Source organism: Carlito syrichta, unplaced genomic scaffold, assembly GCF_000164805.1.
Source record: "Carlito syrichta isolate Samal-C Ts95f unplaced genomic scaffold, Tarsius_syrichta-2.0.1 Scaffold308187, whole genome shotgun sequence".
Lineage (NCBI taxonomy): Eukaryota > Metazoa > Chordata > Mammalia > Primates > Tarsiidae > Carlito > Carlito syrichta.
In genome coordinates this window covers 367173-381113 of record NW_007252283.1, presented here as the reverse complement: position 1 = coordinate 381113, position 13941 = coordinate 367173, and the positions used below count along the sequence as shown (strand labels likewise).

The following is a 13941-nucleotide window of genomic DNA, read 5'->3' as shown; positions in this document are numbered from 1 at the left end:
TATCCGCCTGAACCCATTCCCGTTTGGGGGCTGCCCCCTCCCAAAAATAATAATAGAGAAAATGAGTGCGAGCAAAAACTGGTGAAACCCAAGGGAAGTCCATGGTCTGGTTAACTATATCCCACTCGTGTCAGACTCTTGGTTTTGATCCTGGATTATGGTTTTGCGAGATGTCACCATCAGGCGATGCTGGGTGACGCGTATGTTGACACCTCCACGTATTTTTGCGAATTCTTGCAAACCTATAATTATTTCAAAATAAAGAGTTAAAAAAATCAAGAACATTCATTAGGTGGCCATGCGGTGTTGGGAGCCGGCCTTGGTGGCCCACCTGGTGGGTCCTGGTGGGCTGAAGACCCCGGGCTACAGGGCGAGCCCGGGAAGCTGAGGCCCTTCTGTCTTCCACCTTTGCTGTTTGATACTGCCAAAGAATTCTGTGTAGTCGTGGAAGAAGAAAATGGCATATTTATGTAAAGTACTCATAGCTAACCTGGAAATGTCATGGTTTATTTTTCCATTTCCCACTATGCCGTTTGGCCTTTTCTAACATATGCAAGGGTTAAACTCTGAAGCACATCAAGAATGATTTCTTTCACTTGGTTATAAGTTACTAGATATTGCTTAAGTAATAAATGATATAAGTATATTCACTCCTTATTTGATTTAGAATTATGTAGTTTAGTGTTTAGACATAAGGTTTTTTAGAAGCACAAGTTTATAGTAAGTTCATTATGAATTCATTATAAATTCTAACACTTATCTAGGAGTTATGTAGATGATTTATAACACTGTTTTCACTGACCTAGGATAAAGATTAATCAAGGTTTTTACTTAGTTCAATAGTTAAAACTCTAAGTTAACATTTATAGAGTGAGTTTTCACTGAACTCATAATATACTAATCAGAAACTTCTATGATAAATTAGCTAAAGACAGAAAGCAACCTTGGGGGGTTGCTGGAAAACATTACTAAAAGCTTCTTTTGAGTTCTCTTTAGAAATAAACACTGCAAGAGAAAAGTAACGAAGACACCTAGACAAGAAAGGTGATTACAAAGCTCTGAAGCTAATAAAAGCCCCAGAAGAAAAATTACTACTACATGAAGAACTTTACACTTGGAAACTTTCTGGAGACAGTTCAAGGACTATAATTCAGGACTTTGGACTAAAAGTATCATTGTTGGCTTTATGAATAAGACTTGTTGTCTGAATGTTTAAAGGGATCTTGGTTTGTTTGTTGCTAAGACCACTAGATGGTAACTTTTAGAAGATATGTACGTGAAGGAATTTTCTTTGTCTTGCCCCTCTACAAATGGTATAAAAGCTCTGTGTTAACTAACATTAAACGTCATCTGTTCAGGAAGCAGGTGTCCGAGTATAATATTTTTGTCCTTCGCCTTTCCGTCTCTCCTTCAGGAAATCTCACGACCCTTGTGGGGTGGACCCCCGCATTGAGGCAGTCAATGTTTTACCATCTCATTTAATCCTCACAACAACTCGTGCAAATTACTGAAGCACAGAGGGGGAGATCGTTTGCCCAGTGGCTAACAGCTCAGGAGTGGCAGTGCAGGGAACAGAAGCCAGAAGCTCTTACTCTTCAGTATTACGGTATAGCTACAGCTTGGAACCCCTGTCTGGGACAATATCTGACATTTAGTGGGCATGCAATAATATAGTTCAGATTGCGTGTTATTATTTGGAAAGAAACAGAAATAGGGAGCCCCCTGCAGCAAAAGCTGCCTGTGTCTTACCCGTTGCTCACACCCCATCCACTTCTGGGCGCCTGGATTTACCTCCAGGTGCCACCACCAGCATTTCTTCGCCTGAGAACTTTCTCAGATCATGTTTTGCCCAGCTGAGCTTGCCCATGCAGTAGGTGACAAGCGCAGGGAGTCAATGCCCCCACCAGCAGCAGCCATCAGCTGGTGATCCCTGGGGGCTGGTGTATACACACCCCAGCTCCCTCACTGGGAAATATGCTCCCAGCAGGCATCATCTCCGCTGGCGCTGTCTGCATAATAACACACCTTTCCCATATCAGCTGCCTCCCCTCCACACCACACTTCCCCTCCCCTGGGCTGGGATCCCGTCCCAAATAAGCCATTTTTACTTGAGTATTGTCTCGTGTCTGTCTAATTATGACATCTCCGCTTCGTACAAACAGTGGTCTTTTTAAAGCTTCTGTGTACATTGCAAACATGTTTTACATTTGGCAGGGAGCGTCACGCCTAAAGCATTCTAAAGGCCTTTTCACCTACTGAGAATGAAATACTGCATCTAATCCATCTTTTGGTAGATGTGGATTTTCATATCTATTTCTGAGTTTGCCTCTACTGAGAATAAAGTCAACCCATGGTTGCCTGTTGTAACAGGAAGGCATTATTGACATGAGTTATTAAAATGAACTTTATTAAATCATCTGGCTGGCCATTGCAGCTCCTTTGTCAAAGCTTGTTTCTGATGAGACATTAGTCACACTTTTTGTGAATTCAGGGCACCCAGCAGATCTCTCCTTACCCTCCCCTCCCCTCCCTCCCTACTCCCCTCCCTGTTTTCCCTTCCTCCCTAGTCCTAGCTTCACCCAGACCCACAGTATCCCTGGAGCCCTGGGCAAGCTGCTCTCTCACCCTGCATGTCCGTGACCAGGAGGCAGCCGCTTGTTTTCTGGTATACCCAGTGCTGAAAGGTACAACACTTCTGACCAGCCTCCGAGTCTCTTCTCAAGAAGTTAATTTCCTTCCCATCCCTGATGGAATACTTCACAAATTCTCCAATCAGCTCCTCCTCCACGGTTGCATATGGGATATTGTTCTCAGGCCGATGGATAAGAAAAATAGGAATGATCCTGGCGGGGAAGAGAAGACAGGTGCACATCAAGCTCTCAGATGGAAAGAAAGACTTCTAGGGCATTCTATCCTTATCTGGAGCAGCAGGGGGCTGCCGAATTCATCCCTATGACTCATTAGATTTAGAAATCCTGGCCAGGCGCAGCGGCTCAGCCTGTAATCCCAGCACTTTGGGAGGCTGAGGCGAGGGGCTTGCCTGAGCCCGGGAGTTCAAGACCAGCCTGGGTAACTTGGTGAGTCCTCATCTCTACAATAAATCACAAAAACTAGCCGAGCGTGGAGGCATACATCTATAGTTCCAGCAACTTGGAAGGCTGAGGCGGAAGGATCGCCGAAGTCCAGCAAGTTGACACAGTGGTGGCCATGAGCGTGCCACTGCACTCCAGCTTGGGCAACAAGAATGAGACTCCAACTCAAAAAAAAAAAAAAAAAGAAAGAAAGAAATCTTCCCAATGACTATTCAGTGGGTAAGAAAATATATTTCTATTTTTAAATTGTTCTTAGAAATTTCTCCTTGGGATGAAGTTTAATAGCTCATGCAGACATGAATATCTTCATTCTAGTCATAACTTAATGACCGATTGATCGATGACTATAATCCATCCATCCATCTACCCACCCAACCACCCTTCCTTCTTCCATTCCCTCCCTCCATCTACCCACCCAACTATCCTTTCTTTCTTCCTTCCATTCATCCATCCATCTACCCATCCACCCAAAACCACCCTTCCTTCCTTCCTTCCTTCTACCCATCCATCTTTTTATCCTTCTTCCCTTTTATTCAGTCAACACATGTTTATTCGGTGGCCTCTAGGAATAGGAATCAGATGCCCTCCCAGACACTATCCCAAAAAACAGCAGTAAGGAAAACAGAGACTCTGCTCTCATGGATCTTACATTTGAATGAAGGAGACAGCCGATAAACAAGCAAATGCATGGTGCTAAGTGCTAGGTGGGAAAAAATCAAACAGCAGAGAGGAGACAGGTAGCCCCGGGCTAGGGAAGGAGCTGCTATTTTATTTGAGGGAGTCAGAGATTTCTTGCCAATTAATAAAGAACATTTGAGCAGAGACCTGTAGGAAGTGAGGGAGGAGCTGTGAGGACACCTGTGGCAAGAGCATTCCAGGTAGGATGAACAGCAAGTGGGTGGGGCTCTAAGTAGAAAGACTACCAGCAGTGTGTGGCTGGAATGCAGTGAGCCAGGGGAGGGTCGCAAAATATCTGTAAAACTTATAATAGCCTATAATATCTTGCTTAACATGAGTAACAACATTTTGTTAAAAGTCTTCCATCTTAGCTGCCAGCTCATCCATATGCAACCTCCCTGCGTGTGATCATTGCAACCTTCCCGTACTCACAAGCCCACATCCTTCTTCCAGTCCTCTGTTCCCCTGGTGTTTGGCTTGTCTCCCTGGTGTTTGAAAACTCCCTAGTCAAGAGTTTCTCATTCTAATCGTACCTTTACTTAACTGAAATCACATGTTGCACCAAGTAATTATTCCCTTTTGTTTTAGTTCCCTGTTGCTTTTGTTTTTAGTTCCTTGCGGGTTTTGCCCTTATAAACCCCTGGCTTGCTGCATTCGGGGTCAAGAGTTTCTCAGGCATGAGCCCTCTCTCAACCGCTGACTATTAAAGGACTCAAAAATTCGATTCTCAGTGTATGGCGACTCCTTTCTCACTCTCTGGTTATAACAGCGACAGGTACTGAGGGTGGCAGGAGAGGACAGGAAGCCAGGCCTTGAAGGGCTTGGAAGACCCTTTGGAAAACTCAGCTCTTTCTATTGAGTTGGATGAGAAGCCTTTGGGCAGGGAAGGGATGTGATCAGACTTCTTGTTACAAGGATCAACTGCCACTCTGAGGAGGATAGGCTGAGAGGGTTGGGGCCAGGGACAGAAGCAGGGAGGTCAGGAGCAGGCTATGCAGGTACAGGTGATCAGATGGATGTTCTGGCATAAATCCATTCACTGCCACATCGTGCTAGACAATGATTTCCTACCTGCTCCTTCCTCCTCAAATCACTCACACCTCCTCCCCGACCTCACTCTCAGCTTCCTGTTTTACCATGAAAATGGAAGCAACCAGAGAAGAACCTCTAAAAGCTGCCACCACCACACACCCCCACCTCCCATCTGTGCTCACACTCTCGTCCTCCCCCTTCTTCCTACGATGAACCACCCCCGCTGCCACCTGACCCATCTCCTCCAACGGTGCCCTGGATCCCAGCCCCCCTCAGATCTTCAAGGTGTTGCTCAGCAGTTGTTCCCCACGCTCCTTTATCAACAGTTCCCCCTGCAGAATCATTCCTAGGAGCACAGCAATGTGCCATAATAGCTCTCCACAGCATGTCCACCCATAGACCGCCCCAACTATTGACTCACAGTTGACAGCAAAACTCAAGTCTGTGTAGACTCACTTGCTCTGATCCCTTCCTCTCATTCTCTCCCAAGCATCTCAGGGAGGCATTCACTCTAAAAAAGCTTCTGTCAAGGCACCATGACCACCATGCTGCTAAATCTCACGGTCCCTTCTCAGCTCCCACCCTACTCGCTCTCAGCAGCTCTGGACACAGTTCTTTTTGAAACACCTTCCCATGGCTTCCAGAAACCCAAGTACTTGGATTTCCTTGGCTTCCCTGGCTGTTTCCTCTCCATCTCCTTTGCCAGTTCTTCATCTCCCCAGCCGTTAGCTTCAAGCAAGCCCAAGGACAGTTCTTGTCTCTCTGTACACACGCCTAGTGACCACCTTGCTTTAAACACATTCCTAGGCTGACAACCTCTGATTTCTACCTCCAGTCCAGCTTTCTCCCCCAGACTCCTGACTCACATTTCCAGCCACCGGCTCACCATCCCCAGCCGATCTAACGGACATTTCAAGTTTAACAGAGCAAATCCTGAAATGCTCATTTGCCCCGGCCCCTCCATCTGCCCCATCTCAGGGACCGTCAGCTTGTGAAAACAGAAACAATCCGTTCATTCCAGAAATATCTACTGAATAGCTTGTGCCAACATCTCAAAGACTCAGGAAAGGAAAGGGGATAAGACACAGTCCCTGACTTCTGGAGGGAGGTGCATGTTAGGAGAAGGTCTTGTCTTAGTAGGGCAGAGGCAGTGGGCTCTCCAGGTGTGAGGTGGCTTGGGTTGAGTCGTGAAGGCTAAGTAGGAAATCACCTAGCAGAAAGGGAGGCCAGAGGGAGCCACTCCATCCCCAACACAACTCAGTCTCACCCCCACACTTCCACCCACTGTCACACACAAGCCAACTCGAGTTCCACCTCCTGGCCTTCTCTTTACCTCACCCTGACTGGACTGAAGCTCACTGACTCTTCTGAGTTCTGCTCCAGTGATGGGGCCTCCCAGTCCTCAAATGCAGTGACTCACTCCAGCACAGAGCAGGTTATGATGCCATAACTGGTACCCCATCTGTCCCCGGGCAAAGAGTGAACTGCATCAGAGCTTGTGAAGGACCTGCATCAATCCACCCATCCACTACTCACTAAGGGAGAAGCCACACACACAACAGGGTCTGCAAACCCTTGCGTACATCCAACCCGATGCCTGTTTTTGTTTGTGCAGCCCACAAGCTGAGAATGACTTTTCTAGATTAATACTGCAATTGATTTGATCTTAGAGAGCATTAACTCTGAACCCCCGTGCAACAAAATGTTGTTTAAAAAAAGAACTCCATTCTTTTTATTATTAAATCTGCATAACAAAAGAGTATATTCAATTATTTTTATTACATTTTGAAATTCATCATTAAAGATTTGTAGATACTGGTTTCCTTTCTTATTATGTAAGTATCTATATAATGGACTCAATTTTGCCTCTTAGACTGCAAAACCTAAAATAGTTACTGCCTGGTTATTTACAGAAAAAGCCAGCCGAATTCTGGTCTCAAGCCTTGTCTTCTCTTGGTTAGTACCTTCTTAACTCTTCATTTCTTCTCTCAGACCCAAAGACTGCAAAAATGTGTTTCCATCCTCTCATCCTTAAAAAGAACCCCCTGCACCTTTCTTTGATGGGACTTTGCCCTCAGATGTTATCTCTCTATCTCCCTTGTTTTATTTACCTTATAGAAGAGTGGACTCCATATGTGTTGGGAGCCGGCCAGGGAGACCCACCTGAATGTTAGGGATCAAGGTGGGCTGTGGACCCTGAGACCACTAGGATGTGTTTAGGAGATGTTGGTCCATTCCCTCCTCCTTTTTTGCTATTCAGCACACCTCATTAGAAGGAACTTTGATGATCTAAGCATGAAGCTCTGAGAGTACGACAGGCATGGCTTACTTTAGGAGTCCATTGTTCCCGTTTCTCACAGACTGCAGTTTCGGCTTTAAACTTAACACAGTTCAAACTCAGGTCACATTTGGGAACCTTTAATATGGTACAAGCTTCTTTATAAGATTTTAAAGTATATTTGTAGAATTAGTATATACATATGGAGAGCTACTTTCAACTTTAGATGGTATAGATGATTATCTAGAGTTACTAGAAATAGCCCAGCACGAACTTTGGGCTGGGCCACATTCCTAAGGGCCTGGTGCATACTTTGGACTGGGCTGCATTCTTTTAAACTGGTTTTAGCTACAGTTAATGTAGAGTTTTTCTACTTATTATAGAAATTGAATTTATTTTATTCATAGAAAGTATTGAAGAATAGGTTATGCTACGTCAGTGAATTATGTTAGTTCAAGCATGATCAAACATGATATTTTAAGGTTTAATAAGAATACAGCTAACTTTAGAAATTTCATTGTTTCCATTTTCTACATTTGTGGTTTTGGCTTTAATACAATTTACGGTTTATATTTGGGTTTTATTTTTAGAAGCTTTATTGCTGATGATCAGCTTTATATATTAGGATTAGGAATTAGAAACTTTTATAGAAATTAAAATAGATATATAGGATTTTAGAACAGCCATTTTGTTAAAAGATTGTAATCAATTGTTCCTAGAAATGGCCCAGTGTGATCTTTTGACTGGGCCACACTCTTTAGGAACTGGTTTGGGCTATAATTAAGAGTTTCTATAGTGCAGGTAGAATTAGCGTAAAACAGAAAGGAATTAGGATTTAAGTTAGTCATTAGGTGTTGTGTATGCATAAGTTTTAAAAGTTATTGATTATTAGAATATTATGATGTTAGAATTATAGTATTGCTTTTGAGGAATATTAACCAAGCATGAGGAACAGTGAGATAATTTTGGGATTGTCCTTCCTCATGCTTGAGGCCTGGTGGGTGAGGGACACCCCTCATCCACCTGGCTTTGTGTTCATGTAAATGTCTTATGATTTAATTGGGATTGTCCTTCCTCATGCCTGAGGAAACACCTGGTGGGTGAGGGACAACCCTCATCCACCTGGCTTTGTGTTCACATGAAAGTCTTGTGATTTAACCTGTGAAAATTTGGGATAAAAGGATTATGGTTTGTCCCATTAAACAGCTTCTGCACTAGACAGAGTCCAGTCTCTTTCTTTCTCCCCCCTTTTCTTTCTTTCTCTTTATTTCTCCAGAATAATCGCCAATGCCGCCACACCTCCCAGGGACCCCCCTAAATCTCTCTGCAGGGGCTGGCCCCCCGCACATATGTACTCATGACTCAATTCCAGTTCCTTCTTTGACCTGTTACTTCTGTGTTTACAAACCCCTACTTGCTTACATCACCTATTCCGATGGCCTCTGATTACTTCCTGGGATCCTGCTGCAGTATCTGACAGTACTGGCCCTTTTCCTCTGCAGAATCATCCTCTGCCCTTGACCTGGGGACAGTGCCCCTCCTGGCCATTGCTCCACTTGCCTACCTTTGAGCACCACCGACCTTTGAGCACCTCCCCTGATCCCTAATCATTCAAGTTTCCTGGAGGTCCTAACATTGGTCCTTTACTCCAGGAGGGACTGCACCATTTCCTCAGCTGCAGCTATCCGTGTGCTCATGACCAGCAAATCCAGCTCACTGGTCCCGTTCTCTCCTTCAAGCTCCAGGCTCACATGACCCCACCAAGACCACACACCTCGGACTCAGCATATGCTAAACTTCTATTCACCTTGCCACACACACACCTATGTGAGTCTCCTCCCTTTGTGCAGTGTCTGGGAGGGGTGTCATCTGCCCATTCTCCCACGTTACAAACCCAGCATTTATGAGGTCTGACAATTAGGCTCATGAACCATCCTAAAAAAAAGTTCTACGTACCTCATTGCTGAATATCACTATGGTCACCTTTGACGTACTCCCCTTAGGAAGCTATGCACTGACGCCAGTGCCCAGACCACCCATCACAGCAGTTTTGGAACGCTTTCTCTGGAATGACCATCAGAGCCATCATCGTATTACTCGTGATGTCCTGAATGTCATCCTTTCAATATTTTCTTTATCTTTGGGGAGAGAAAAAAGTCACTGGTGGCCAGATTAGGTGAATAAGGAGGGTAGTTCCAATACAGTTATTTGCACAGTGTGTTGTCCACATAAGTGCACGGTGGCGAGTTCACAAACTTAATTGTCAGCCCTTAACAAATAACAATGACAGCTCTGATGGCCATTCCAGAAAGAGTTCCAAAATTGCTTTGACGGGTGGAGTAGGTGATGGTGTCTGTGCATAGCTTCCCAAGGTGAGTACTTTGAAGGTGACCATAGTGATATTCAGCAATGAGATATTTTTCTAGGATGGTTCATGAACTTAGTTGTTGGACCTCATATATTCAGCTGTCTCTTCTTCTTTATTCCCTACCTCAAGTCCTGTCCTGTAGTCCACCCGCTGAGTGCCACAGAAGCCCCCTCTTTTCTAACTCCCCTCCCCATGACCAGTTCCACTGTCACTCTGTTCCTTTCTAGGACTATAGCTACAACTTTTAAATGGCCACCCTGTGTTCAGCCTCTTGGCCCTCTCTTTGGACACCCATTGCTACCGGGCAGAGAGCTCTAAAATCCGCGTCTGTCCCTGCCCTAGGTCTCCCACCATGCTGCTTCCGCATTACATTCTCTCCCCCAGTCAAAAGAATCAACTCTGCACTTTTTAGCTGAGCATTTAATACTCTTAAGGATGGCCTTCACCAATAAATAAAAAAAAACAGATGCTGGTGAGAGTGTGGAGAAGAGGGAACACTTCTTGTTCCCTTGTTGGTGGGAATACACTTCTTGTTGGTGGGAATACACACTAGTCCAACCTCTATGGAAAAAGCGCTGTGGCCCTTCTTAAAAGACCTAAAAACTGACCTTCCATACGATCCAGTAGTCCCTTTCCTGGGAATATACCCGGAGGAACATAAATTGTTCTACAAAAAGACACTTGCGCACACATTTATTACCACATATTCACCAGAGCAAAAAACATGGAACCAACTATACCGCCCATCAAAAGTGGACTGGAAAAAGAAAATGTGGTACGTACACACGATGGAGTATGACACAGCCATGAAGAAAAACAAAATCATGGATTCACAACAAACTGGATGGAGTTGGAGACCATCGTACTTAGTGATCCATCACAGAAACAAAGAACTGAATACTGAATGTTTTCACTCATAAGTGGGACCCAAACATTAATTACATTAGCACAAGGGAGGAATTAGCATCGCTGGGCCCTGCCAAGGGAGGGAAGAAAGGAGAAGAAGCATACAGCATCACAAAGGGTACCTGGTCCTATACCAGGGGAAGTGAGGGCCAGTTGGAGGTCCAAACTCCACTGTAACTAATCCTGACTCCTAGCCTACATCTATAATAAAAAATGAAGAAATAAAGTTTTTTATATCCTGGGGCCTGGGCTGTCTCTGGACTATTTTTCCTGCCCCAATGTTCCTCCCGCCACCCAGCATATTGACACATCAAACACTTTCCAGTTCCTTGAGAATTTTCTTTCGTGGCTCTGTGCCTTTGACCCATTGTTCTCCATCTGGCAAACTCCTACTCATTCTTCAACACCCTCCTCTTTGAAGCCTTTCCTGGCCCTCCGCCTCTTCTGTGTCCCTATAAATCTATGGACTTAATTCCATTGCATTGGGTTTTTTTGTTTGTTCGCTTTTTGTTTTTTTTAATTGGAGTCTCACTCTGTCACCCAGGCTGGAGTGACGGTCACCACAACTTTGACCTACTGGGCTCTGGAGATACTTCCACCTCAGCCTTCCAAGTAGATGGGACTACAGCACGTGCCATCAGGCCCAGCTAATTTTTCTTGATTTATTATGGAGATGAGGTCTCACCAAGTTGCCCAGGCTGGTCTTGAACCCGTGGACTCAGGCAATCCTCTCACCTCGGCTTCCCACTGTACTTGGCTCATTGCATTATTTTTCAATATCTTGCCCTAGTGTCTTGCACCCCTACAGACATGAGAGGCAAGAACCTGTTGGATTTTCTTTGTCTTTTTTTGTCTTGAGACGTCCATCACCTAGAATAGAACCAATGCCTAGCACATAGTAAGCGCTCTTGGTTCAAAATAAGTGTCTGGCAGAACAATGATTGAATGACTATGTATACACTATGTAATATTTGTATATGGTTCTCAGTCCCGACACTATTGGCATCTGGGGCAGACAGTGCTCCGTGTGGGACTGTCCTGGGCAGTGTAGCATGTTTAGAGGAGTCACTGGCTTCTACTTGCTAGTTGGCAGTAGTCCTTCCCCAGTCATGACCACCAAAAGTGTCTCCACAATCGAAATGTCCCCTGGGGGTGGGGATCAATGATGGAGAAGCTGGTCTTACAAACTTGTAAACAGCCAAAGAAGGATCACCCAGTTTACCTTTGATCTTGTCGATCTCATTTTCAAGGGCTTAAGGTAGAAATGATAGCAGCCCATGGAGTCAAGAGGAAAAAATGGTATACTGACTTCTAAGGTTCATTACTTGTTTTTAAAACAAAATGCTTGTTAAACGAGTAAACCGACAAAATTTTAAGTCCCTAATGTAGGCCCCTAAATGGCATTATGTTTAAAAGACCAAAAGTAGACTTTTTGGAGCATCACAGGGGCCAGACAGAGAAATGGTGATGGAGTGACCACTGCAGAGTCCGTTGCAGCTGTCACAGCATCCAAACCAGCTGCCCCATGGCGAGGTGAGTAAAGTCCACGAAGGGACTTGCAATGAAAAATGCCATGGAAGGGGCATGGGTCTCGCATCAGGCTCCTTAAAGGCACGCGCTGAGGAAAATCCTTTGCAACTTGGTGGCAGACTCAAACATAGGGAAAGTCGTGGGGGTGGCAGAGCTGGGTGAGTTCCCCGCTGTCCACGTGACCTTCTTCTACCTTCAAAATGGTACCAGAGCTCCTGGCATTTCTCTGTCAGTGGAGACTACAGTCACTATATCACCTGTTCCCGTGGAATGAGCACTGCTGTAAGAGACAGTGGCCTGTCTCTTACAATGGGAGGGGACGTGTGGGCGGGGCCACGCCTGCTGGCATCTGCCACTCACACACCAACTGGGGCACCGGCCTCGTTCCCCACGTGCTTTTGCCACCACCCTGGCCGTGCGTATCCTGAGAGGGGAGCGAAGGCTCCACACAGGTGTCTACTCGAGTCAAAAGTGGTTAGAAAATGTTATTTTCTATTAAAGCAAACACAGACACAGAGGGAAGAAGGATGCAAAGTTCAAATGAGCTCAAAAGACGTGAAATGTCATGCTTCAAAGAAATTGCACTTGCAGGCCAGCTACCTGGGACTAAGCCCTGACATATGTAGCCTCTTTGCCATGTGCGAGCATTTCCTTGATAGAGTGTGAGCACCCTCCTCACTTCCCGGGTGAGAATACAGCGGCTTGCTCATAAGCAGAATCTGACCCAGAGCAGTGTCCTGGAACTCCATCCCCAGACACAGAGCGGTCAGTCCCTCTAATGCCCACGTTCCCTCATAACAGTCGTGCCAGAGGCATCTGAGGCATCCTTTCAGATTTTCAGATGGAAGCTCTGCGTGTCTCATTAAAAAAGTTCCAACCATCTGCCAGATGGGAGAGGGCACATTAGGGCAGTGGGCCCTTCCCCGCACCCGACACAGGCCTGGCTGCCAAGCCTTCCTCTTTTGTGCTTTTTGCAGGATTTAGGGCATCCCGGTTTTCTCCTGAGGAACCCTTCTGGCCACTGACCCTTCTGCCGGCAAAAGAGTTCAGAGTTTACCTAGCTTATTATTAATTTTGCAGCGCTGGGGGGAAAAGCAGAAACAAAGGGCTGGGCGTTTTTCGGGTTCATAACTAGGCCTGGCCTCTGCCCAGTGGGACATCATTTGCATAGGCCATGTGACTCCATTGATATTCATGAATTCAAAAACAGAATTCAAGTGCAGAGTGTTTTCCTTCCAAGACCCCACATGCTCCAGAGAAAGGAACTTCTCCAGGCCTACTTCATTGCCTGGAAATATACATGGGGGTGGTCCCAGGGGTTGGTCCAGGGGGCTGCAGGAAAAACTCTTAGGACCACTAGACGTCGGGCAGAGACAGCTGGGAATGTAGAGGGTAAGTAAGCTGTGTGTGTGTGTGTGTGTGTGTGTGTGTGTGTGTGTGTGTGTGTGTGTGTGTGTGTGTTTTCTGGCTATAGAATCCTCTGATTTAGGTTCCATAAACACGGGGTCTGGTCCAGATTCCCCTCTGAGGACCCTTACTCTCTGTATACTATCATCCACGTGGTCACAAATTCTCCCACTGTAAGGAAGAGAAAGGGGCCTTTTTTAAAAACATTATTCACTCATTCATTCATTCATTAAGCCAGGGTCTCACTCTGTTGCCCAGGCTGGAGTGCAGTGGCACAATCACAGCTCACTGCAGCCTTGACCTCCTGGACTCTGTCGATCTGTCTATCTCAGCTTCCCGAGTAACTGGGTCTACAGGTGTGTGCCACCACACCTAGCTAATTTTTTTAATTTCTTGTAGAGACAAGGTCTCACTATGTTGCCCAGAATGGGAGAAAGATATTTTAGACAGAACAACCAAAAAAAAAGTACTGATTCTTCTTCCAGGCAGTGGCCTATTGACTGTGATGCCGATAATGTTGATTAATCAGTCCCTGCATCTCTCTCTTGCGTGCGTCCTTTCCAAGTTCTTAGGTTTATAATTTTGTGCTCTTTTCCCTAGGCAGGGCCCCAAATTGGGTAAGGGGTGTGTTAGAGTCAAGCCACACAAAG

General features: G+C 45.5%; 1 protein-coding gene across 1 annotated transcript in view; it reads right to left on the bottom strand.

Moving 5' to 3' along the window:
- The window catches only part of ALPK2 (alpha kinase 2), a 131179-nt gene that overhangs the window by 19054 nt on the left and 98184 nt on the right, over positions 1-13941 (bottom strand). The window contains exon 10 of the mRNA XM_008065201.2: positions 2626-2843. Coding sequence (XP_008063392.1) covers positions 2626-2843 — 218 coding nt within the window. The remainder of the gene's footprint in view (positions 1-2625; positions 2844-13941) is intronic.